This window comes from Ambystoma mexicanum, chromosome 10 (assembly GCF_040938575.1).
Source record: "Ambystoma mexicanum isolate Mex_15411 chromosome 10, UKY_AmexF1_1, whole genome shotgun sequence".
NCBI classification, from domain to species: domain Eukaryota; kingdom Metazoa; phylum Chordata; class Amphibia; order Caudata; family Ambystomatidae; genus Ambystoma; species Ambystoma mexicanum.
Window position 1 is genome coordinate 1,564,183,977 of NC_090932.1, and position 26,682 is coordinate 1,564,210,658.

Sequence of the window (26,682 nt, forward strand, 5' to 3'; positions counted from 1 at the left end):
TTTTACAGAGTCCCCTAGTACTCTCTCATGATCCTCCCTTGCCTCGTTACTCACAGGCACTTCATGATCAAGGGAGACAGTCTCTTCATTAATTTGGGCCATTCCTTTCTCAATCGGTATCTGCCCTATTGTGGTAGAGGCAGCAGTCACCCCCCTTCCGCCCCCCACATCCTACATGCAGCTGAGTCGGTTTGTTCGGCTCACAAAGTTGCACTTACACGGCCTTAATGGTAGGACTTCTAATGAGGCCTGCTTCATAGATCCTTCTCATCCACTTTGTGGACTCCACAATAATGTTTTCCTCCATCAGGTCTTTCTTTATATAGGTTAAGATTTTCTTTTGGAAGAGATTTGCCATCTCTACCTCCCAATGCCGTCCATTTTGAAGGGCAGTGATAAAACCTTCCATGTAAATCACCTAAGAATGCACGATTGCCAACAGCGTGGCCTGATCAGCTCAACCGCTCAACCTCATGTGGATTAATAATATCAGGCTCATATCCGGGCGGTACTTTCATCACACATGCCTCGCTCACATCTTCCACTCTTTTTTTGTTCGAACATGTGGGTAGTATCAGCAATATCTCGTGTTAAATGGGTGGCAAGGTTTAATTCCTGCCCGTGTGATTCAGAGAAGGGGGTAGGGGTATGGTTGACAATAATTCTTTTGCATTTACCCTCTTGCAGAAGAGAGGTGCAGGGTCCAACGGCAGGTCACAAGCCACTGGCTGGGCACCAAGGCGTTAACGATAACTTTGCCACTCTCAGCCCATTCCGCACCCATCCACGAACCCTCAACCGCCAACATTTCAGTATCTGTCAGATCAAAGGCCAAGCCGTTACTATATTCTTTATACAACCCAGGCGTTGCGCTTATATTAATGCATACCGGGTAAGTGTCAGCATTCTCGTTTGCATTTTCAGTGCATGTTGTTGTGATCTTCACATGTACCGAGCCAACTGTTGCCAGCAACTTGCAGCTGAAATATCTACACCAGCACCCTCAGTCTCTGATACAAAGTCAGCACGGACCACTTCTTCGGGTGGTTCTGAATGTAGTAATATATGGGCCAAAAAAGACAGTGCTGAATACTTGGCAGGCTCTGGATATGATTCTGACCACCCCCGCCCCCACTCTCAGCCAGTGAAATGGTTGGTTTCCCAATGTATCACATTGCTCAGGCTCCTCTGTGTCGAGTCGGCAAGGGGGCAGGGGGGGGGCCACTTGCTTCTCTTGCAGCCTCCTCTGCCTTCACTTAATATCATGATTCCACATAAACACTTCATAAAATCAGTCTATATGTACACCAAAAACGAATTCTCCTAAAACACTCCCCACAGGACCCCCCCAGCCAGTTATTTAGAAAACATTCAGTACAGTTAATTATAAAAAATCTCAATGCAAAGGGTACGAGCCTATACAAAATTCCTTAATTAAAAATCTACTAAAAAAGTGAAGTGGGTGTCTCAATATAACCGTGTACGACCCATATCAATTTTAAAATCAACAAAACCCACAGAAATGTATCCCTCTTAGGGCTTTTCCCTCCGGGGAGGGATGGGGACCCTGCCGGGGATCCCTGGGACTGCCGCTGCACTTGGGGATGGGCGCCCCAGAAGGGAGACAGCCGCGCAAGGCCAGGGATATCATCCTCGGCCATCCTGGAGGTCTGGCTGGGCTGCGTTACAGAATTTCCCTCCGGGAAGGGAATCCTGCTGGGGCTCCCAAGAACCGGCGCTGGACTCTGGGGATCAATCCACATGGGAGACAGGCACCCATGGCATGGACATCACACCCCACCACCCTGGAGCTCTAGCTGCATTAGAGCTTTACACTGTGAGTAGGGATGGGGACCATGCCGGGGCTACCTGGGACTGCTGTTGGACTTGTGGACGGTCAACGCTTTCTTTTCTGCCCAGGTAGGTGCACCCACACATTTCATCGGGCCAACTGTGGGAAGGTAGGACATGTGTTGTTGCTGGCGTGTTTCTGTGGTTTCATGGAGGCAAATGTCGGCACATTTTTCCCATACATTTTGGAATTGGCCAGGCCTTGTGTGTAATAAATTCTAGGGCAATTCACGCAAGTGGATTCCCCCGGTTGTGTTCTTTTCAGAAATGCACGGGGTTGCCAGTTTTCCTTGGTGGCTGCGATATCCCAGGCCCAGGGTTGTCCACAAGACCAAAATCCTAAAAATGTCCTCGCCCGAAACCCTTTGGGGATACCAGTGGTTTTGCCTTTTCCCTTTGCACCATGTAGATGCAGCCACACATGGGAGTTATCGTTTTCGTTGGGTCACTTGCAGGAATGTAGGACGGTAGGACATTTGTTGCTTTCTCTTGGTTTTGATAACGTTTTCATACTGCTGCACTTGGTTACACAACCCTTTAATTTCCCAAATGTACTCTACATTTAGTCGCTGCTTTAGGCACTGTATGCTTTTGTAACCTGCACAAATCACTGATCCTTCAAAAGGTCTGACTGTGCTCTTTAGAAAAAAAATGTATGCTTGCCATTCCTCACCACCTTTGTTTTTCTTATTTTGACATGCCAAGTACGTCTGTTTAGGCGGTCAGCATAAAAATCCTGTGTACCATGGCTCCGTTTTTGGCTTGTGGTAATGCTTGTTTTGTGAAACATTACGTTTTAATTCCTAACTAGAAGAGTCAGGGGAACGTAGCGGTGCATTGCTTTTCTCAACATTCACAGAAGCCATTACCTTACAGGCCCAAACATGTCCAGCACATTTTTTTCCTGTCATTTTCCCAATTTTTCCCCAAACTATGGGAATTTTACATACATAGTTGTTGCCTGACCTGCGCAAATGACCCCTTCCTAAATGGAATTTTGTCTGCTTTTCAGAAATGGATGCCTTTCTGTCTTCCCATTCAGCTTTCCTAGCCTCCTCTTCCATTCCGTCCACCTAGGTCCTATTGGAAAAAAGGGGGGAGCGCCTACCTCTCACAAAACTGATGGTTACCTTATAAAAATATGTTTTTTATGTTTCCACTCAACCGGTCCTTGAAAGCCGGGAAAAATGTGAATTCAGAACAGCAAACCATTTGTTCCTAGCTCTTACAAAGAAAAAAAACACAGACTTCTGTGTACATCATTTTGGCATTTTCTGACAAAACACAAAATTGCCTCTGTTATTTTCTCACCCCCATACAGCAAACTAATATTCCTTGGTGGCGTTATGACCGCCTACATGTGGGAACAAAAGGGGCCAAATTTGGCCCAGATATCACATGTAACAAAAGGTTACAAGGGATTGAATGGCAACATACCTTTCGAAATCACCAATAAAGGGCTCAGCACCGGGAGGGATAACCCTGAGCAGTTAAGGGGTTAAATATAATCCCAGTTTCTTAATATACCACATTGTCAAGGAAAAAGGAGCAGTACAATTAAAAGATGTCTCCATGTTTTCACCAATTCCTTATAACCACAGAATCGTCAATATGCATCCTTGACCTCGATCATTCTGCGCCTCAGTAGTACCTCTTTAGCATGCAAAAGGTTCCATCTGAATCCCTACAAATTCCACCTTGGCGTCTGTGTCCTACAAAGGGTGTATCCCATCTCCTGTTAATGATTGCACCATCCGGATGGCCTTGAGGGTGGGGGCAGTGGTTTCCTCGAAAAACTCTGCCTTAGTGTGGGGATTAATAAAAACAGTCTATGGTGATAAACAATCCATAATACAGATCAACGCAGTGCCTGAGGAAGCATGGACACAATATTATGAATCGCTGTATGCTGAAGAATACTGGCCCGGTTCAGTGGCTGGAGTGATGGTGGATAGGAACAACCAACTGGTATTTGATGAACTTGACATCCTAATAAATATTAGATTAAGAAACTTAGTAGATCTAGTGCCCCGAGCCCCGACGGGCTAACAAATATCATGTTAAAAGATAACCCTGAGGCGCGGGCCACCATTTTAAGGGTTATATTTGATCAGGTCATAAACAACAACAGAATACCATCCTCCTGGCAGAAATCTATCATAGTCCCCATATACAAGAAGGGGGACAGACTGGATCCTTGCAATTATAGGCCAATCGCCTTACTTGATGCCCCAGGGAAGATTTTTGTGCGATTGATCCTGAAGAATTTTAACAAATGGACCACTGATGCAGGCCTAAATGATCCATTGCAAACAGGCTTTGTAGCTGGTATAGGCACAGCAATTAATTTGCAGGTGCTACATGCCATTAAGCAGCATGAGCTACAAGCCAAGCAATCAGTATATATGGCATTCATTGACTTCGAGACTGCTTTCGATTCAATATCCAGGCAATTATTGTTCAGCAAATTGTCAAAGAACCATTGCCCTTTACATCTGTTACATTGGATAATAGAGTTTCATAGTAATACATCAATTCAAGTAAGACTAACAATGGACGGGAAACTGTCTAGACCGATTAACATTAAACAAGGTTGCCCAATGGCATCCACCTTGTTTAATTATTACATATCCGATGTGGGGAATGAGTTTAACGCAATAACATCTGATGCACCCCGTCTGGGCTCCAAAGCAGTCCCCTGGTTGTTTTATGCCGATGATCTAGTGCTTCTGGCTAAAACTCCCAGGGGGCTACAAGCGTTACTTGACCAGCTGGGAAATTATGTCAAGGCCAATAAACTGCGTATAAACCTGACAAAAACTAAAGTTATGAAGATTGTACCCAACTACAAGAACAAAATGTCTCATCAGATCTGGTCACTGCTATCCCAACCTCTTGAAAATTTTGAACAGTATAAATATTTAGGTGTATTGGTAAATAACAAGGGGACCTATGTGGCATACCATGAGGAATTAAGAGCCAAAATGAGAACTGCCACCTCACAGGCATCCGTAATTAATCCCAAATATGGACGCTTCTTATTAAAACCGATAACATACTACTGTCAAAAAGCGGTACCTACAGTGGTATATGGTGCAGAGGCCAGATCATGGATGCCTGAGACATTTTGGTCCAGATTGGAAGGCGTATTTTGGAAAAGTATACTTTGTGTACCCAAAGCAACTCCTATGTCTCTATTGAGGTATGAAACGGGCATATCCTCTCTGTATACATGTGGCGACTGTCTAGTCTCTATCGCAAATGTCTGATGAGTCAACAGGGAAATACCATCCTGCATATTATGTCCAGACAACAATCATTTTATGGTTACCTGGCGAAATAAGATCAACATTTTTTTGCAAAACGCAGATGTCACCAAGGAATTATTATTAACAAATCCAGACAGAGAGAGCAAAACAAAAAATAATGTTATGGGATTGGATACACACGTATGAACAATGCCAAAGTACTAAGCATGCAATCACGCACAATATTATTGCAAAAAAAAAAAAAAGAGAATACCAGAAACTTATGTATTAAAATTCCCAGGAGCTACCTATAGAGATTTCTTTTTAAGATTTAGATTAAACATATGGCACACTAGAAGTGTCCTGGCTAAGTGGAAATTAATTTCCGCAGATGAGGACTTTTGCCGGTTCTGTGAAAACCATAAAGAACCCGAAACGATGTTACATCTACTTGCACTGTGTCCAATGCTCCTTAACAAAAGAATTGAATATTTCAAATCTCATTTTCAGGCGTATGGCTCTTTATCTGTTGAACAATTCTGGGATCACATTTATAACACTCAATCGGATAAAATAAGAATAGCAACTGTTAATTACTTAATTTCATTGAACATACAGAAAGTGCACCCAGCGAATGCATGAAATGTAAGAAATGATGTTAAAGCCTGCTGGAACAAAACTTAAAACTAATCAGCCATGAAATGAGATTTGGTCCACAATTCTTGAACATTTGATATAGCATCTTTCTCCCTTTTTTAATTATGTGTTCTTAATTATGTGTTATAATTTGGCATTGTCCTATTTTTACTTTCATTGAGGCTTGTATTGTTTTACTTAATCGCATCTAGATTCAATGTTGATTATGGAAATGTATATTTTAAATTAAAATTATATTGTTTGTTTTTATTAGAGTGCACAATGTATTGAAAAGTTGATCAACTACATCAATAAAAAAAAACTTTAAAAAAGTAGAACACATTTTGCATGGTACTCTTCAAGCTCCTCCCCCCACTCAAGTAAATCTTGTCACCATCACCACGTTCACAAGAATGCATCAGACTGGAGAATGCTCCACAGGATGCATTCATGTAAATGTGCCGACAGTGATGAGATGTACTAACCTTTGTGTATTATTAAGTATCCCTCGTCAAGGGCAAGTAGCTTGAAACATTGCATTCGCTTTAAACCAAGTTTTTATATGTTTCAAGAAAATGAACAGAATAAAACGATACTGGAAATCATACAAGCATTGCTTTGCACTGCATTGGGAGGCGCGTTCTTAAATCACAAGCAATTTCTTTATCTATGCATCCAAGAGTCAACCAGAAAAGTGCTTCCGACCTGGTGTAGTTAGCGACCCCGTTTTAAATCTCCAATTGGCCTAGCGAAAGTAGATCTAGATAATCTCGTCTGGACACTGTGATTTATGCTGCATTATACTTTTCAACACTTTATATTATCCAGGTGGGTGACTTTGAAACAGAAAGGTGAAGAATTGAAGGGTCCCACTGGCTTGCATTGGGCTGTGGTGAATTCTAAGAGGGAATAAGTTTAAAAAATAAAATCTATGGGAACAAAAAAAGTATTTTTTTTATTATTATTAATGTGTTACAGCTGGTGAACCAACTTTTCAAATGTAAAAAACTTCTAAGCACCATACAAAAATATAATACATTGCATACAATCACACAATCAATACAAATCATCACCAAATTATAAGCCGATATCCATCATAGTATCCATAATAATATTGAATAAAAAAGAAACAGACACCTTTGAGTATCGTTTTTCGTGCTAACTCAGAGAACATTACTTCTACCTTGTCCTTTTAAATTTCAGGTAGTACTATATCTACAAATTGCACAATTGCAATCTGGACAGTTAATCTCAAATTTGAGAACAGCATGTTCCATATTTGATCATTTTTTACATGATTCTGTACAATAAGCTTCTTCACAAAACATTTCACTCTAGTATTGTCCAATGCAGTGCACTCAATTAAAAGATGCTGTAAAGTTTCTCTCTGTTCCCTATTCAGGCAGAAGCGACAACAATTTTGTTCTCTTGATGTTAACCGCCTTCTGCACAAAATATCTTTCGTTTCATATTGATTCAGTCTGAATTTTAGTAATTTTCACCGGTGTGCATGAGATGGGAATTTTAATAAGTAGGCAGCACACCATACCTTTTAAGGCCAAATGCACCTGAGTTAAAGTCCTTAAGTTTAGAGCACAGAGCTATGCTACTAACCCAATCATATTCATAGGTTTTTCTTTTCGCACGATCTAATTGTGACTGCAGCATCGGCTAATGCATTTAATGTGCATCGCTGCCACTTTCTTGATAAACCATCATTGGAAGAGAACAAATTTTGAGCTAACACATTAAAAAAAGATGGCTTCTCCAACCCTTCCAATAATTTTCGCATAAGGGCACATTGTTTCCATAAAGCTTGAGAATACAATGATGTTAAACCCAATTCAAATCGCAGTAATGCCAAGGGAGTTCCGGGCGATAATACTAGAACTGCTTTCCAATATTTTCCTTCCCAACCGTCCCAAAACCGACGATCTTGCGGAGCCGTGGCCTCAACCCCATACAATAAAATCGGGACTACCTTTGACTTATAGAAGGATATTACATGCTTTAATTAAAATGTCCCAAATTTTCTTAGTAATATTTTTGACTGTGATATTAAGAGTCCTAACTTAGATTTGATTTCACACGACTGAGTTTGTAGGGTTTTTTGGTGTTCGATGTTGACTCCTAGATATTTATATCTTGAAACTACTGAAAGTTGGCATTTTTGAATTACCCACCTTAATCTCTGTTTTTTGGATTTCTTGTTGCAAATTAAAATTTGCGGTTAGATTATTTGCCGTTACATAAATCTCTAATTGTTTCAGCATATTTTGCAATCCCATAGGTGTTTGGGAAAGTAAGACCAAATCATCTGCATATAATAAGTATGCTATTTTTTGATGGCCAATGCGAGATGCATCAGTAATGCAGTTCATCAATGTAGGGCCTAAATCCAAGATAAAAAAGTTAAAAAGAAATGACGCAAGAGCACAGCCCTGCTTTACTCCTCTGTAAGTTAAGAACGAAGGCGACAACTTGCCTTCCAGGTTTAATTTCACTCTCATTGAGGTGTTCGAATGTAATAGTATTACCAGATTCATTAGAGGAGTGCAATGATGTTGCTTAAGTTTCTCTACAAGTATTGACCTATCTATGGATTCAAATGCTGATTTTAAATCAATAAAACCCAAATATAATGAACCACCACTGTCAGCTTGCTTTGATTGTATTATTGAAAGTGCCATGATGTTGGGGATTGTACCCATTCCTTTAACAAATCCAGCTTGAAATGGATCTTTTAAGTGACTATCAGACACCCATTTGTTAAGCTCCTTCAGAATGATTCTGCAAAATATTTTGCTAGGGGCATCTAACAGTGAAATTGGACAATAGCTCACCAGAGATTGACAATCACATTTTTTATAAAATCGGTATTGTAATTGTCTCAGTCCAAGATTTTGGCAGCTTTTGGTATTGATTAATATCTGAATATATTTCGAAGAGAATTGATCCCCAAATTTCTAAATGTTTTTTCATTGGCATTGTCCTATTTTTACTTTCATTGAGGCTTGTATTGTTTTACTCAATCGCATCTAGATTCAATGTTGATTATGGAAATGTATATTTCAAGTTAAAATGATGTTGTTTGTTTTTATTGGAGTGTATAATGTATTGGAAAGTTAATTAACTACATCAATAAAAATAAAAAAATGTTAAAAAAAAGTAGAACACATTTTGCATGGTACTCTTCAAGCTACTCCCCCCACTCAAGTAAATCTTGTCACCATGACCACATTCACAAGAATGCATCAGACTGGAGGATGCTCCACAGGATGCATTCATGTAAATGTGGCGACAGTGATGAGATGTACTAACTTTTGTGTATTATTAAGTATCCCTCATCAAGGGCAAGTAGCGTGAAACATTGCATTCGCTTTAAACCAAGTTTTTATATGTTTCAAGAAAATGAACGGAATAAAACGATACTGGAAATCATACAAGCATTGCTTTGTATTGCATTGGGAGGCGCGTTCTTAAATCACAAGCGATTTCTTTATCTATGCATCCAAGAGTCAACCAGAAAAGTGCTTCCGACCTGGTGTAGTTAGCGACCCCGTTTTAAATCTCCAATCGGCCTAGCGAAAGTAGATCTAGATAATCTCGTCTGGACACTGATTTATGATGTATTATACTTTTCAACACTTTATATTACCCATGTGGGTGACTTTGAAAACAGAAAGGTGACGAATTGAAGGGTCCCACTGGCTTGCATTGGGCTGTGGTGAATTTTAAGAGGGAATAAGTTTAAAAAATAAAATCTATGGGAATAAAAAAAGTATTTGAAAAAAAGCTAGGGAGTCTCCATCCTAAATAGGGGCGGTTGGCACTTGGGTATGAATGTTATGGGTGCGGTTGTTATAAAGCCATCCATGGAGTGATGCATGTGTTGCTACGGTTCTCTGAACAGTATGCTCCTCTGGTGGCTCCTCTGGTGGCGTGGGTGAGTTAATTCTCCGCTCACCTGGGGACTTCATGCCGGCGATCTGCCCCCGTCCCGCGGCCTCCATCGGGCTCTTCATGCTGCACCTTGTTCAGAGACGGCTGGAGACCGCCTCATGCCGGTCTAGGAGAGGGTCATGGCGCTACCTTGCAATTCCTAAACCACCTCCCGTCCTAATAATTTATCCCGGTTCACTCAGAAGCCCTACAGTTCTTGTTCCTCACCGACCACTGGCCGGCCCTTCCCCAGTTCCGGTTGTGACCGCCCAGCAAGCGAGGTACAACCGTACCAGGGGGGCGGGGCGGGCTCGTGGATGCGGGCCGGCGAAGGGCAAGGGAGGGCCTGTGGGTGGAGCAGGGGAGGATCTTACTTGGTGGAGAGTGGGCATGTGGGTGAGGCTGCAAACGGAGGAGGGCGTATGGACGGGAAGAGATGGCAGCGGTGGGTGGAGCGAGGGAGGGCCAGAGGGTAGGGGCGGACTTGAGAGTGCAGCTCTGTCAACTGTGGAGGAGGGAGGCAGTGGAAACGTATAACGTCATTATAAGTAAATTGAGTGCGCTTCTCGGTGATAGACCAAGGGTGAGGCTGAACCCGGGGTAGGGTGGTGGGCTGGCGGGAGAGGCGACTGACTTGTGTGGGAAGTAAGGTAGGACCCGGTAGGAGGGGAGATACCACCAGAGGATGGATTCCCTACCCGGGGTAGAGGAGGTAACGTCTCTGAGAGCGTGGCGGAGCAGGAGGATAAGTGTGTTTACTTTACCTTAGTGAGACAAAATAGACCTGAGGGTGTCACTGTGTTGGTTCCCATTAGCAGAATTTCCGTATTTAAATCGTTACTCGATTACTAGTGGTAGTAACCTATCAGTTGTGCAGCTCTGCAAACACTTTCTATAACCATTGCTTTATTGATCATCAAGGAAACAATGGTCTATAGTGTGTATTCTTTCTTCTCTTTCAGTCGCCGACCTCGAGTTGTCCGTCTTTTGTTTCGCGTACGCACGGCCATTAACCGGAAGTTCCCTTTGGCTCGTTGCATTCTGGGATCAGTAACGACGCCATTAGATCGTAGAGCGGGAGCCACGCCGAAGAGAACAGAGAACCACCGAGGAACGGTAAGTCGCTGCCAATCCCGTGTGGGCCGGGGGTGTCTTGTCGAGATTGCAGTCTGCCTCGCCCGAGGTGGAAGCGAAGGGCCGACGACGCCTTGTGCGTCTCGCTTAATGAGCGTACCCAATCCTTGGAGCCGAAGTCTCATGCTACTGCACTCGCGTAGCAGCCATCTGTGAGATGTTCGAGGTTGATGGTACGAAGAGGGGGTTCTTCTGCTGACTGTCCCTATTGGTGCACTCATGGGGAAACCGGGTTTTATATTGGATGTGTGTGCTATCGGTGAAGTGCATATCAAACCCCCAGGCTGGGGCAATGGCGCTCGATGTTAGGAGGGTCTACTCGACCCCAATGGGGCCATGATACCGTTCGGTCGTAAACCACCGAAGTACTTTACTCTCCTCTCGGCGACTGCACACCTATTTCTCCCTACTGTTTTTCTCAGACTACAGGGGACGAAATGATTGGGCTCTACTGGTAGTACATATTGATATCCAAAATAGCTTTCCCGTTAGATGCAGTAATTTTTTTCCAGTTGTCTAAACATGAAGCTTTGTTAATGATTCCTAGTTGAGGCCTAATGCTCCCTGTAGTGACCCGAGTTCCACATCACTTTCAGCTCATAACTAGGCCGCTAAAAGGGGGCGGGGGGGGCAACTATGCAATTGCCGACGAGAAGGAAGATCTTCAAGTAAGGACTGAAGCATTCCGTTGGGCGGAGCTAAAATCACCTAAACTGTGGTCATAAGTAATCTTGTCTGTTTTTTGCAATGGTCAACTGGTGATTTCTCCACAGAAATCGCATTTGACCACTTGCAAGCTATTTTTTTTTTGTGAAGTTAGAAACGCATCTGAAATCCCTCTTTGCAGGATTGTTTCTTAGCCATCCAAGGGGATTGAAGCTGCAAATCGTCTAGTCTTGGGAATCTTATTACCTTTTGCCTGCAACATTAGCCACTAGCTAAAGTTTGACTTTTGTAAGGCCTGTTGTGTTGACTCTATAGCATGGAGGGGGCAACTGACTCCGGCAAGGCTCGCATCTTGCCGTTTTCTCCGCATGGTTCGAATGTGCAAACTGGTGGCCTGACTGTGTACACTATAGGACATAGGGGCGGGAGGACTGGGGGGGTTACCTATCATATATTGGCCACAGTACTCCAACCCACAGACAAATGAGCATTCATGTTTTATTTTACTAGCAGAAACATGCACGGGTTCTGTAGAGAGACATACCACAAATCACTTATCCTATTGGTAGCTGTTCTCAGTCTCTTATCCCTTGATTGCTTTGCACTCGGAATTACGCTGAGAATGGGTGCATGTGACTGGCTGAGCAGACGTGGAAGGGAGGCGAGAGTGGGCGTACTGCAGCATACTGGGATCTTATGCTCATCCTGGCGTGTTGCTGTGCAAATGTCTCAAACTGCGTCCAAAGGCCTTGAATGTGGTTTTTGATACTATCCAGTTTGCTTAAAATGAACTTGTCTGGTCCTTCTATGGCCACATTAAAGTTTAGCTGAAATCCGGAGAAAGGGGTGGGGTGTACAGATGTTATGTAGCCAATATTGTCTGGTGGTCCTAGCTGGTCACAATGGAAAATTTGGTGCAGCATATGTTCTGCTTTATGTAGATCTATAATATAGAGCTGATAATTTTTGTTTGTCGCTGCCCTAGCCAGCGGGTCTCTGGGCCCTTTACAAAGCTGAAAAGGTGGGATGTGAAAGTTAGTTGTTTTCAGGATATTATGGATTATGATAGTGGTAGCAGGTGATATGGAGGAGGGGGGGGGGTGTGTGGGGAACAGTATTATTTAATCTTTCTGGAAATCGCTGTTTGATGGCTCAATGTGAAGAGGTAGTGTGGTCTATTCCGTTGATTGCAGAGTGGGATGTTATAAGAGATGCTGGCTTGCTTATTTGGTCTTTGTGGGCGAGTATGTCATGAACATCAAATGGGGGTTTTGTGGTTGAGTACAATGAACCAGGGTTCGAAATTGAGGGGAGCTGGGAACTATTTAACTCCTGATTCCAGGCCTAGAAGAGCCTGGTTAGCTTGGCACCAACGGCTACCAGATGCTACTTCGTTCCCCAGGCCAACAGATAAACCGAACAAGCACACCCCTGTGTATTTGACAAAGAGCATTTGTGTACTGGGTCCTGGTAATCCATTGGCAGCTCCTGGTCACTGATTAATACTGGGTACCCCTGAGCTGCTTTTAGCCCCTGCTCAGAAAATCAATTTCGATCCCTGAATGCATGGTCCTTTTTGAAGGTCATTCTTTAGAGGTGCGTGGAGCTAGTGGTGCTCTGGATGAGTCTTGCTGCTGCTTTGTGGATTGAAGGGGGACAAGGGAACTGCTGGGGAGTTGTGGTCCTTCAGTAGAAAGCGCACCACAGTCCAAGTTCCCTATCGGGAGGAATGGTCTGATCTTAAGTGGGCGGTGTAGTTGTAGGTTCCATGTTTGGAGACATTTGGTGTTTGATGGTGAAGCAAAGGAATTTGTGGGCAGTCTGTGAGTAGTGTTTTCTTTCGGACCTGCCCCCTGGCTCAAGCAAGGAGATATTTCGTTTTTTGGGAAGGGTGCAGCTTGAGGTGGGATGCCATCCTGGTGGTGATGGTGGAGGAACAGCTTTTGAGGATGTGGAGTTGTAAGCGGGATCTGGAAGGGATGGTGTGCTTGCTATGCGTTTGTCCACAAGATTCAATATATAGGTTGACTAGTGGAGGCGGGAGTCTTGCGAGACCCTGTACTACTTCACTGGGTGCTAACGAAGGGGGTATGGAGACCAACTTGCCAGTAAGGACGAGTTGAACCAGTCAGGCATGAGAGTTGCATCTTTTGGGTTAGGCTGTTGAGTAGACTAGTGTGATTGGTTGTTGCTGAAAGAGGTAGCAGAGTAGGAGTAGTGCTGTCATTTGTGGCAATGTGGAGGCCATGAATGGTGTTGAAGTGTAGTGGTGACTGTGCCAGATTGTAAGGGGTTGAGTCGGTTGTTTGTGGTAATGTCTTTTTGGAGTTAAGCAGTGGCAAAGCATTCCTTGATTATGCTGGGGTGTGGCAGCATAGCTATGGGGTGGTAATTTTCGGGGGGGGGTATGTGGTCAAGAGGTGGGTTTTTTAGGTTATCTGTTCAGTTTTGATGGGTGTGGTATGAGCCCTTTAGACATGGTGCTTGCGGATCGTGCAAGTGCACATACGGTCGCATGGAGGGGGGGTGTCCAAGTGCACCCTGTCAGTGGAGACTGGATAAGTGCAGAGAGCAAAGTGCAAAGGAGGACTGGCAGGGGACCTGTAACACTCTTGAGGTATACAAGTCTGCAAACTGTAGGGAAGAGGCAGGAGAGAGCAGAGAACTAGGTTAGCAGGGGAGAGGGAAGGAAGAGAAAGGTCTTGAGGAGTTTCCAGAACTTAAGATCCTGCTCAAGGCAGAGGGAGACTATTCCAGAGGGAGGCACCTGCTGAGAAGGATCCCCCTCCAAATCTCTGCTTGAAGAACCGACTCACTCACAGAAGTTTGGAGGTAGAGCGGAGGACTCGTGAGGGACAGTATTTAGGTAGGCAGCGTTGCAGGTAGAGTAGGTCCCAGAAAGACTTGTGAACAATGCAAACGGTCTGGAACTTGATGGTTGCAGCCACGATGAGCCAGTCAAGCAATTTCGTCGCCAGAGAGATGCAGTCCCTGGGCTTGAGGCCAAGAGTAAGTCGTGCGGTTCTTTTCTGGATGAGTTGCAGAGGGCCTAGAGAACTAGGGCTCTGGAGGCAGTGAGCTGTTCGGGGAAAGGTAGAGTACCTCTGAGGAGGTGTAGCTGATAGTTGGGGGACTTTTAGAGATGTGGGAGGAGAGTGGAGTTTAAAAATGCCCCTGCGGTTTCTGCCCCGTGGGCGGGCGCAGGGCAAAGGGAGGCCAGCCAGAGTGACATGGGAAAGCGTTTGCAGCACACCATGACGCATGTGCCAGAGCAACTATATAGACGTTAAAGAACCAGGGAGCTGGGTTAGATCCCCGGGCAACGCCACAGTTGGAGTGCTGCAGTTGAGAAAGGCTCCAAGTACCACCTGGGAGGGGCGGTCTAAGAGAAAGGTTAACCATGCCAGAGCCTGGCGCATCAAGATCCATGAGTTTGAGGAGGTTGCGGATGTCAGACAGGTGTTTGATGTCAGTTTGAGTGGCAACGTAGAGCAGCCAGCCATCTTTGAAGCTCTTCCTGTGGTGGTGAGGGTCGGGACAATGACCCGCCCTTTCACAGATGGTGGCAAAAGGGCCAGGGGGATAGTGGTGGATGAAGGAGCCAAGGGAGGCTAGACAGTACGGCAAGGCACAGTGGGCAAGGGGCTCTGTGCAGAGGTCGTCATCGGTGCCTGGCTGGGGGGCGGGGCGAGGGAGGAGCCTCAGAAGGTTGGGTTGATATAAACATTGATGACTCTGGAAATGAGGTAGAGGTGAACTTCCAGCGAGTGTCGCCATTAATGGGTTGGACCCCGGTATGTCCTCCTTGAGGTTCTTCCAGACAGATTTAGTGATGGGAGATAGTGAAGCAGTTGGAGGGGATAGGAGAGATAGCAACATGGTTGACTGCAGGAGAGGGGGAGGCAACCAGTCGCACAGATGCCTCTGAGGGAGGGGAGGCAGGGAGACAGTGTAGCGCACTAGGCAGCCACAAGGCAAAGCTAGCTTCAGTTATAGCAGGACACAGTGAAAACCGGGTACACCTAGATTAGTGGTAGTCCAGGTGTGAGGACGAGGATCGATGAGGTTAGTTGAGGGAACTCGCCTTCAGGGGAAATGATTGATGCTCCATAGATTTCAGGTGTCTAGAACGTGTGGGGTTCTCTTCTGCCTCAATGTGCATGTGGGAGAGCACCCACATACCGTGAAGCAGTCATGGCTTTAGAGGAGTGGGCCTTTGAGTACGGGAGCTGGCTAAAGCCTGCCGGTCCCCAATAGGCCAGTTTAACCACTTCAACAGCCAATTGGCGTGCAGAAGAGGTGGATGAGGAGGGCCTCCTGCAAGGTGTGCAGCAAACATTGGCCATCTTGGTCTTACTTAGAGGACCGCCGGAGAAACTGGCAATTCCCCCTCTTGGGCAATTTGCCCGTCCTGCCTGCGTATTAGTGAACCCAAATTATGATGCCTGAGGTTCTAAATTGTAGGTGAGGCTTTAGACATGGACTTGTTTGTTAAGGGGGCATCATTTTATATTTGTCTAAATATCAAATTAGCCTGGGTGTCTATGTGCCGGTTTGTGGGACAACTTTGTGGCCATTTATTTGTTTTTGCAGCATTTGGGTTGACTATAATTGAAATATGGCGTAGCATCGCTTTCCTGGTGGTGAATCGAGTGTGTCAGTAGATTACTGCTTGACCCCATGCACTTGCCTATACCAATGGTTATGATGGTCCTTCCTTATTTGGTTTTATGGCAGGCCCGCCAAAACGTGGGGGTATTATCTAGTTGTAGTTTGATTGACCATAAACATATTGGAGCATATGGCATTTAGATAAGATTATGCTCGGTGTTATCTCTGCATTCATCATCCCAGTACGTCACTATTTCACTGTGCATGACATTGAAGATGTGCCCTGTGGCATAATGAAGAATTATTTTACACTCTGTTTCTATGTCCTCGATATCGTCTGCAACAGTGAACGAGCGTACATGCTTAGGCATATATAGGGTAACGGATTGTAAAATGTACAATGGCCACCTGGTTATCTGTGACAATGGATTCACTCACTGTCTAGTGTAAATTGTTCTAAACTGTAATGTTCTTTTCTTGCAGATTTTAAAACCAGACCGCCGCAACAATGTCTATTGGTGTTCCTATCAAAGTGCTGCATGAAGCAGAAGGCCATGTCATAACATGCGAGACCAATACAGGGGAAGTTTATCGTGGTAAACTGATTGAGGCAGAGGATAACATGAATTGCCAGGTATGACCATGTGTTGGCTTCGAGAACTAGCCTTAAATGCTTAAATCTGTTTATTGGAGTTCTTATCCGCGAGCAGAACAATTCTACTCGGAATGGCTTTTGGGCCTTTTTTAACTCGTTAATTTCACGTACGCTTTCCCCATGCCTTTTTTACTGGCCACATTTCCAGTGTAGAGGAACCCGTGTTTATTTTGAAATGTGTGATTTATATAATTGAGGCCATGCCTCTGAACATTAACCTTTTTTAGGCTATATGCACTGTTTTGGTAATGTCTGCTTTGAGTATTGCTATGCTAAATTGGTGATGGTGTAATGTTGAAGTACTTGTATTTTCTCCTTATAAACAACCATGCTTTCCCTTGTTACTGGCATGTCTTCCTGCATTGTAGTTGAGGCTTTTGGACACACCAAAGAATGCATGAATGAAGATGAATTGTAATTCATAATAGCACTGCTTTAAAGTTAGTATTGTCGTCTGATGGAATTTGTGGTCTGTGAGCACATACAATTAACTTCTCCATGTGCTAATGCGGCTCTGAATTAAAACTGCACACATTTGGCTTCTTGTTGATATTGCCTGCTTTTCCTTTCAGATGTCCAACATCACAGTGACCTACAGAGATGGCAGAGTGGCACAGCTTGAGCAGGTCTACATTAGAGGCAGCAAAATCCGTTTCCTAATTCTCCCGGACATGTTAAAAAATGCACCCATGTTAAAGAGCATGAAGAACAAAAACCAGGGTTCTGGTGCTGGGCGAGGAAAGGCAGCTATACTCAAAGCTCAAGGTAGGTGCTTTGTGTAGTGAGCGCTACTATGGCTGGTGTGGCGATCTATAAACCATCACCTGGGCACACAGCTACATCTAGTGGAGAGTTGACTTAGCTTTGCTCCAAATATCAACTTGTGTTACTTTTACTGGGCGGTCTCATTGTAAACCTTTCTACCCTGTATGTTTAGTTCCTAGGTCTTAGCACATTTTTTAGTTTTGTGCCTGTACCATCTTATTTTGGTATCCGGTGCCGGGCACGGCCCAAAACACGCTATCGGGAACAGCGGAGTGCTTGCGTGAGTTCTTTACTTATTCTTGATAGGTTGGCTTTATTGGCTCGAGGCGAGGCCCCAACTGAAGAGACCCTTTTTCTTCTGCATTTGTTTTTGTTGGGATCGCCATGCTTTGTTAGATTAGATGTATTAGTTTCTAATTGGCCTTCCGATTCCCAGTAACATGGGAATGACCCATACCTGATGATTGAGCCTCTTATGTTCCCTGTTGGATTTCTTCAGAGTAACCCTTGACCTAAACTTTCCCTTTTGTGGGAAGAGGGAGTAGACACGGGGAAATGAGATGTAGCTTTTCACTCTGATAGATGTTTAAGCAAGGCGTTATTATTTTGTGCTGATGTTCAATATTTTCTTTCAGTGGCAGCGCGTGGAAGAGGCCGTGGAATGGGAAGAGGAAACATTTTCCAGAAGAGGCGATGAACTTTTACTGAATTGAGACTTTTTATATATAAATTGTTAGGTTTTTTAGTTTGTTAAATACTTCTTTGACTGGGGAAGAGTAACCATTTTTTCCAGAAACGTGCAACTTTTGTAATTACATTTTTTTTTCTTTTTCTGAAGTTCTGTGAGCGTCACAGGATTAGCATTGAATAAACCAGTTTTCCCAAAGACTGTGGTGGTTTGTTTATTTTCATAAGCACGCTTTTTATTATTTTTTTTTTTTTTAACCTGCCACGATTTTCTTTGTTTAAATTTGAGGCCTGGGCCTAAAATGCATTAAGATTTAATGGTGGTTTGCGGTGAAGTGCTGTGGGGAGCCAAATAAAAAGCCTTTATGGGCGTTACTTACTAGTAACCTGTACTTAATACAGGTTGATTATGTGGCACTTTCATCTCCAAGATCATTGTTGCTGAACACAACAGCATGTCTAAGTGATTTTATCTATGGCATTTCAGGTAATATTGCATCAGTCGGTTTTTTAATTTCGATGGTTTGCACCTGTTGGGTATTTTGTGTAGTTTTGGGGCCTGGCGGTATTTTCTTACTGCCGAAAAAAAAATTATTTTGCAACAATCACTCCTTGTATTCAGATTGGGCCATGTACAACAATACAGTGGACATGCATTATTTCAGCACACAGACCTATTTAGATGGCATGCGCGGTTGGTATGTATGTATGTATAGTGGTGAGCATAATTCCTTTGGTTTATTTGTGACCCCAATATCCAGACCCCTTGTTTTGTTTAGATTTTTCATGTGATCACTAGAGAGACCTCAGGCCTACATTTCAGAAATACCACATCTTCAGTTTGTGTGCCACCATGGGCGATTCCCACTGAATTATTTAGAACAGTGAGCTATATGTGGTAATTTTCACTACCTCATATACGGTAGTGAACCGTCCCGGGCCTCCCTTTTTGCCGACTCATAGACCTCCGGCAGACTACAACACACACAGTTAGTTATAATTGCTCATACTGAATGACATTGTGCACACACTGAATGGCTGCAGCCAAATCTTATTTTTAGCTAACTTGAAAATAAGTGCACTGTAAACATCTCCCCACATCAGCACTGTATTGGTAAATATAAAACACACCACCCGTCTGCTTTCAGATATTTTTGTGTTATAAAAGTTGCATTTACACAATCTCACTCTTTACAGAAATAAATGAAATAGCACAGTAACAGCATTATTTGTGATACACTGAAAAGGGTGGTGGAGACAAGAATTCAATTTGCAACATTAAACACGTGGGTAAAGCACAGGAATCTCCTTTCCTACACTGACTGAATATTCTCGTACACATTCAGCCCCCACACCTCAGCGAGATAATTACCAGGCTTATTCAGCATGTAACTTCTTTGGCTGTTCGCCTTCTGGAGGGGTTCACCCAGCAAGGACAAGCATCTGCTGTCACTCAAACTGGGACTTGTTGACTGGAAAAGCCAGTCTCTGCAACCAAGTTGAATCTGCTTTAGGAATCGGGCATCCCCAGCTGTCAACCCCGTCCTTCCTCGAGCTGTGTCAAGATGTCTCTCCCTAGCTCCTTCCTCAAGATTAAACAAAAAAATCTCTGGTTCCCTCCTACCAAAGGATCCTAACCAATAAAATTCTATCATGCCCTAACCACCCTCTGTACACAATGGCTTGGCTTGTACAGGTCCAACTGTATTGAAACTGATTTCCTGCTTATTCGAAGTCTTTGCTTCCTGCAGTGACTGTGGACAGAGCACAGAAAGGCAAAGGAAAAAAAAAACTTGAATGTGTTTAAAACTGATTTTCAGAGTATGCCTCATTTTGCAGTGAAGACGCATTCTTTTATTAATGAGTTATAATTATTAGTCTTGTTAGTGAGATTAGTTTAATTACCAAATGTCTCTTGCAACATAGGCATTTCAGGTGAGAAATGGTGTGCATTTTGAAGGTACAGATGTGTGCTTTTAACTGAAAAATGTATTTGCATTTTATATGTAAAAATCGTTTTTGACTGAATAACCTGCCCTTACTTATATGTCCATGTTACACTGGCAACACATAGCTTGAGACAACTGCATCACAGCAAAGCAAAATACACCAAACCCATGCAGTGGTGATGCATAAAAAAAACATGCTACACATTTATCCTGTGCAGTAGTGCTGTACTCTGTACTGTAACACGCTAGATAACCTTACACACCATAGCGATTTTTATATACCTCTTTTCTTCCTACCCGAGTGAGCTGTGCTGTATTTTGTAGGTTCTCTGGATCAGGCAACCACCCTGATCTGTACTGACCCTGCACCCTATTTCCACTGCCGTGATATATCCTATGGCTGCAACTAGTCTTCGTTGGTTGCAAAATCGTACAACCTGAATGTTTGGAGCACAAACACTCACTTGTTGGAGTTCAGGGGGACTCCGATGCTTTGTACAGTAGCGTCATCCTCTGGTTAAAGGCGTTACTGTAAGGCTCCCAACCGAAGACTGGTCAATGGTGACGCACATTGCCCAGGTCAATGCTGAGATTTCAAGAATAAAATGCTGTCACTATAAATGGTCCTGTAAAATATAATCGTCCTGAGATTACATAAACCTAGTTAAAACTGCTCCATGTTGGACTGCTTGGTCTCTAAGCCTGGGGGTTAACTTTGCCAATTGAGCAAGAAAACCGGGTCGAGCTATCCTTGACATTAAGTTGACTTTAAAACCGATGCAAGCTGCTGCTAAAGCGCTTGTTCTTTGTTCGGCAAGGTGATGTAGTGAATTTGCATGAATCTTATTGTTTTGATTCGTTAACTTAACATTGTGTGGCTAAACCCTGGCAGCTTAGCTTTGGGTTTCCTAGATGCCATGATTGTATAGGTTTTAACTTGGGTGTTTTCACGAAGCACAGCCACTACTAACTTATCGCCTCTCATGAGCTAGTCATTACGTTGTGCTCAGTGAACTAAATGCCATGCTCTTGACACCTTTTTGAAAACAAAAACCATTCTGTTAGACCAATGAAAAATACATCGCTGATCCTGTGACCAGCAATCGTACATTGCTGATCCTGTGGCCAGCAATCTATTATGGTATCCCTACAAAATATCACCATACATATGGCCGTTAGTCTCGCTATAGGCGATATTTTTGGGGAGGATAATTTGTGGGAGCGGGGGTGTCCCCTGCACTATTACAGAGACTAGATTCTGCATCAGACTTCAGCTGTATGTGGGGGAAGCTGGTGGAAATCTGTTGTGCCATGCCTGGTGTGATGCATTCAGATTCACTATCACATTTGGGTACACACAGTCCTGACTTGGCATGTAATACAAATTACCTGGACATGAGAGCTTCATTTTGGCATAACTTGGGCACACTCTAGTAAGGGGATTTATTATTGTTCCTGTGTTTTTGCTTTACAGGCTTATTAATTTTCAGTTATGTATGATTTTTACTGTTAGAAAAAAAATGCATATTTCTGTAAAGTCCAACTCCTAGATTGGCGCAGCTGTACGTAAATAGTTTAGTTTGCTAATGCATGTTGATATTTATTATTGGGCTTTTTGAGCGCTGTCCTACTTTTGGAACGAACTGGAGAGCTTTGCATAGGGCGAAGGACACAGTGGGGGGTGGGGAGGGGGGAGTAGAGATAAAGGCACTGGGGCGCGAAAAACCGTGGTGGCCAGGCATATCCAGCAAGGGATCCATCAACCAGGGGAGGTCCTGTAGCTGTAGCATGGTGGAAGTCCATATCTAATTGGCCCACCGTGTGGAGGTCTGTATGCTTTGGCTAAAGACCATGGCTCGGGTGTCATCTACTTTGAGTGCGTTAAGGTTATGGTGGGAATGACTAACATATAATGTCTGTGTGCTATTTGTGGCAGGTGTCTGGGCAAATATTCTGCTAGGCATGGCAGAAGACCATAACCAGTGAGGACTGTACAAAACAAACATTGAGTGAGAACTTCTTACAAATACCCTTTGAAATTCAGTGGAAAAGGAACTTTGGTGTATAAGACCCGGCCTTAAAAATAAGCGAGTGCTGGAACATGCTCATATTTGCTGACTGCCAACCACTCCCAACAAGAAAGCAAGTACATGATTGCTTCGGGATTCCTACACAAGTGCAGAACATATCTTCACCATGCTGGCCCTGATCACCAAATATAATAAAAGTAAATATGTGCTTGTTTTGCTGTTTCCAAGGAGCATTTGATCAGGCACCTAGTGCTTAACCTTAAAATACAACGGTATGCAATGGTTTGGGGGCGGGGGGGCGAAGAGGCCTTAGAAAAGTGAGAAGGTCGTTTCCGGGTGGCAGCTTCAGTTTGGTTTTCACCGTGCTCTGAGCTTGGTTGTGAATGTAGGATCGAAGCAAGTCCTTGTGTTGTGTTGCGATTTTATGTGTTTGTTTTTGCTGTGTGGTGAAGTGCGTGCAGTTTGCTGTGAATTGTTCCTAGGTGGTTTATCTTTCAATGTTAAGTGGATATGTTGTAGATCGGTATATCTTTCTATTAAGGGCCGAAGGCTTCGGGAATAGTTCCCCTCAGCCTAGTTCCGCTGTGTATGCCCCTATTGTCATTCTTTTTAGTTGGGGGTGAAGAGCCAGGATTTGAGGAGTTTCCTGAATTGTAGGTGATCTCTTGTGTCATATGTTCTTTGGTAGGTCGTCCCAGGTTTTTGGTGAAAGGTGAGCGAAAGAGGATCCTTTACTTTTGATGTATGATTTGGGTTCCAGGCAGAGGTCGCTACTGGATCTGAGTGGCCTTGTTGTGTGATGTACGGTACATTTATTTTTCTTCTAAGGAACTGTGCCTTGATCGTGGATTGCTCCATGCGTTATGCACATTGGTTAGAACTTGATCTGCTGTTTGATGGGTAGCCAGTGTAGTGTTTTCCGCGCTGGTGTGATGTGTTCTCTTCAAGGTAGTTTAAGGCGTAGTCTGGCCGGCACATAGTATGCGTTGGTGTTTATCTAGGAGTTGTTCAGCCATGCCTAGATATAAGCTATTGGTGTAGTCTAATCTGGACATAAGAGCGATGACGGTAGTAGTTTTGTTGGCGAATGACAGGAATGGTAGGATTTAGCCACTCGCAGAAGAAACAAGCATTTCTTGATTATGGCGTTTACTTGTCGCTCTAGAGCAGTGGTCTTCAAACTTTTTTGGCCCGGCCCCCTCCCCCCCCCCCCCCCCCACCTGAGCAAAGTTTTGGCAGGCTGGGCCCCCCAAAAGTGCCATATGGACAGTATGTAGAGATCACTAAACTTTTGCGTGCCGTCACCGCACCCTACTCCCAGTACAGACCCTGGGCTCTCCCCACCATACTACCACCACTATCCCAGTGCCGCCGCCCATCCTGCTACCGCCACAGTCCATAACACAAGCATACACACATCCGTACACATTTAAATAAAAAAATAAATTGCCATAAACGTACCTTGTGTGGTTGCTAAAATGCCCCGCTCCAGGTTACTCTGCCCATATGTGCGAGGAGGCACAGGAGCACCCCCTCGCACATACATGCATGCAGTGCCCCAGCTAGCATGTCCAATGAGCTATGCAAGGCTGGCGAAGCAAAACACCCCCAGCGTTGCATGGCTCAGTAATCATGCGCGGCTGAGGAAATTCTGTCAACGGCATAGTTTCCCTTTGACAGTTCAGCCAGCCCAGGAGCACTCCCTCAGCTGGAAAAAGCAGCTGAAGGAGTGCTCAGTGTTTGACTGGGCTGGCTCCTCGGCTCCTCCATAATGGGTGAGGTGGCCACTGGGTGGACGCCCCCTCACCCTTTATGGATGAGCTGGCAGGCTTGGACTGGCCTATAGGGCGATCTACCAAAAATGCTAGTGTAGGGCAAAAAAAAATGGGCCACTTTTTTGACCATTGTTGCTGAATAAATATGCTTTATCACCATTTGTTTACATTTGAACAAAAAACAACCCATTGGGTACTATTCAAACAGTCTGTGACTAAACACTGAATATCCATTTGCAACTGCTGGCCATTTTTTCATTGGTGCCTAAGACTGTTGTATGGCCCAGTCTGACCATGTGAGCTGCCCCTTCCCATTTCCTCCAATCTAAAAAAAAATATACTTTTTTTTTACATTTCATGCTGGGCTCTGGCACCCCCCCACTGGGGGGGGAGGGGAACGCCCCAGTTTGAAGACCTCTGCTCTAGAGTGAGTTTGTTGTCCATCAGGACACCAAGGTTTTTTTACAATCTGATTGGGCTGGGGTTTCACCAAGCTCTGTTGGCCATGGAACGTAGAGGTTGTCTTCTCCATTTTTTTTTTTTTGTGATGCTCATTTCTGTTTTGCCAAGGTTGTGTTGGAGTTCATCCAGTTGTATATTTCACGAAGGCAGTTCTCTATTTTTGAGTTTTCATCTTGTGAGTCTTGTATGTTACAGACAATTAGTGTCGTCTGTGTAGTTGTAACGGGTGAGGCCATGTCTTTCAATTTTAATTGGTTGAGACCGGTAGATGCTGAATAGTAGTGGCGAGAAGGATGATCCTTCTGGGACTCCATGACGATTCTCTTTGATTAGAAAGGTTTCATCCATATAGTTTCTGTTCTGTTTGTTAAAAGGATTTGATCCATAGTAAGGCATTGTTGGTGATTCCAAATTCTTCCAGTCTCATGAGGAGTTTGTGGTTAACTGTCGAACGCTGCAGAGAGGTCTAAAAGTATCAGAGCAGTGCCGTTTGAGTCTGCGTTTGCCTTTAGATCATCTCAGATGACTGTTTCCTTTCCTCTCATTGGTGTGAAGCCTACTTGTGCCTGGTATAATAGGCGGTGTTCTATGAATTCTTGGGTTGTTCTGTGTTTTTCCGGGAGTTTAGCTGGGTAGGGGATGTTGGAGATGTGTCTGTAATTGTAAAGGTCTCTGTTTCCTGCTGTATCTTTGAGGAGTGTTTTGATGTATGCTGATTTGTAGGATTGTGGCACTTTCCCCGTTGAGATAGATTGGTTGAGGACGTTCCTGTAATATTCTATGGTGTTCCTTGTGAGGGGATTGATTTGTAAATGTCGGGTGGGCAGGGATTCGCAGGGAGTCTGATTTGTTTGATTTAACAGTTTGACGAATATCTCCACTGATGTGCGGGAAGTTGGGAGTTTCTTCCGGGATTCTTCGTATCAGTGGGTGTCAGTGTTGTGGTTGCATGTCTGTTTTGTATGTTCTGTTGGATGGTCATGATTTTATTTTTCAAATGATCTGCGAGGTCACTGCATAGTTTCTTCGATGGTATTGGAGCGTTCTTGCAGCTAGGTGGGTTGTTTTTGTTTGATTTTAAATCTTTATTTTTGGGTGTTTGGTGCTTTGAGGATTTTGTTGTAGTATTTCCTTTTTTGCTTTTTGTATTTCCCTTTTGTGTGAACGGGTATGTTGAAGTTTTAATTTTATCAGCCATCTTTTATTTACATGTTTATTGAAATTGCAATCCTAAATGCTTAACGATAACATATAAACATATAAAAACTTACTATTCATTTCTTCAGTTAGCTCTTGAAACAATTGCGAATCGTCAGATTAGATCTAGCTGTCATTACCACCAGTCTTTGATCCTCCATTCCAGTTTGTTTTTTGTTTTTCATGGGGCCTAGTAGTGGGGTGAACCATTTTTGCCGTTGCTCTTTTGCGGGATGGACTGAGTTTTTCTTTGGCGATCTAGTCGAATGTTGTTGTGGTCCAGTTGCAGTATGTCTATTTTAGTGTCTAGGTCAGCTTTGTCCATAGTTGTTTGTGGTTTGGTGATCTCCAGTAGTTCCCGTTAGTTTTTGTTTCTCCCAGTTTCTTTTCATGATGGTAGCTTTTCCTGTTTCTTGGGGTGGGCAGTGTGATTACGAAGGGGGTGTTGAGGTGGTCGCTCCAGAGGATCTGAATCTGTGGCGCTGTGGTAATTCGTTTTCTGTTGGCGAAGATTCAGTATGTCCTGCCGTGTGGTTGCTCCTTTAGCTGACGTTTCATTGTTTTTGGTTGGCTGGTAAGAGCTTTCTGTGAAGTTGTGGTTTCTTCATTGAACCAGATGTTGAAGTCTCCGAGGATAATCGGGTGGTTATGCTCGATAGCTAGGTTAGTGATTGCTTCTATGAAGGTGTCTTCGAAGGCTGCATCATAGGTTGGTGGTCTGTATAACAGTAGGAATTTCAGTTTTGTTCTGGGATTTGTTGATAGACTTATGATTAGGGATTCGCATTTATTGATGTTTAATGGTCTTCGCTTTTTGTTCCTTGTGGGTGATTGCTAGTCCACCACCTCTTGGTTTTCCTGTTTGCTTGGATGCTTTTGAGGGTGATCTTGTAGTTGTCGTCTAGCCAGGTTTCGTTTACGTAAAGGACGTTGATGCCTCTGTCACTTAGGTCGTAGATTTCAGTGGCATGTTTGGACATTGATCTTGGGTTAATTAGATTGCAGTGGATCTTTTTGGTGTGATTTGATTTATTGGGCCCTGTTTTGATTCTCCTTCCCTAAACTCTTGACTGG

General features: G+C 43.8%; 2 protein-coding genes across 5 annotated transcripts in view; one reads left to right on the forward strand and one right to left on the reverse strand.

Annotated features, from left to right (window-relative positions):
- Window positions 1-10,032, reverse strand: part of GUCD1 (guanylyl cyclase domain containing 1) — a 118,988-nt gene extending 108,956 nt beyond the window's left edge. The window contains exon 1 of one of the 2 annotated variants that reach the window (XM_069619865.1): window positions 9,703-10,032. In XM_069619865.1, the coding sequence (XP_069475966.1) occupies window positions 9,703-9,760 (58 nt within the window). In that variant the 5' untranslated portion in view covers window positions 9,761-10,032. The remainder of the gene's footprint in view (window positions 1-9,702) is intronic. The other variant, XM_069619864.1, reaches the window with a different exon arrangement.
- Window positions 10,033-10,149: 117 nt separating this feature from the next.
- Window positions 10,150-18,394, forward strand: SNRPD3 (small nuclear ribonucleoprotein D3 polypeptide). 3 transcript variants are annotated; one of them, XM_069619867.1, is made up of 5 exons: window positions 10,150-10,225; window positions 10,640-10,793; window positions 16,572-16,722; window positions 17,316-17,508; window positions 18,144-18,394. In XM_069619867.1, the coding sequence occupies exons 3-5, from the start codon at window positions 16,597-16,599 to the stop codon at window positions 18,203-18,205; spliced, it is 381 nt and encodes a 126-aa protein (XP_069475968.1). In that variant the 5' UTR covers window positions 10,150-10,225; window positions 10,640-10,793; window positions 16,572-16,596; the 3' UTR covers window positions 18,206-18,394. The 3 variants fall into 3 exon arrangements, with proteins under 3 accessions (XP_069475968.1, XP_069475967.1, XP_069475969.1); XM_069619866.1 differs by having other exon boundaries at window positions 10,177-10,260; XM_069619868.1 differs by lacking the exon at window positions 10,150-10,225 and adding an exon at window positions 10,285-10,389.
- Window positions 18,395-26,682: the final 8,288 nt, after the last annotated feature.

Excerpts from the sequence above, each read along its gene's own strand:
- SNRPD3 (XM_069619867.1), top strand. The coding sequence starts at position 16,597 with ATGTCTATTGGTGTTCCTATCAAAGTGCTGCATGAAGCAGAAGGCCAT. Across the intron at positions 16,723-17,315 it reads AGGATAACATGAATTGCCAG|ATGTCCAACATCACAGTGAC; the intron begins GTATGACCATGT and ends TTTTCCTTTCAG. Across the intron at positions 17,509-18,143 it reads AGCTATACTCAAAGCTCAAG|TGGCAGCGCGTGGAAGAGGC; the intron begins GTAGGTGCTTTG and ends ATTTTCTTTCAG.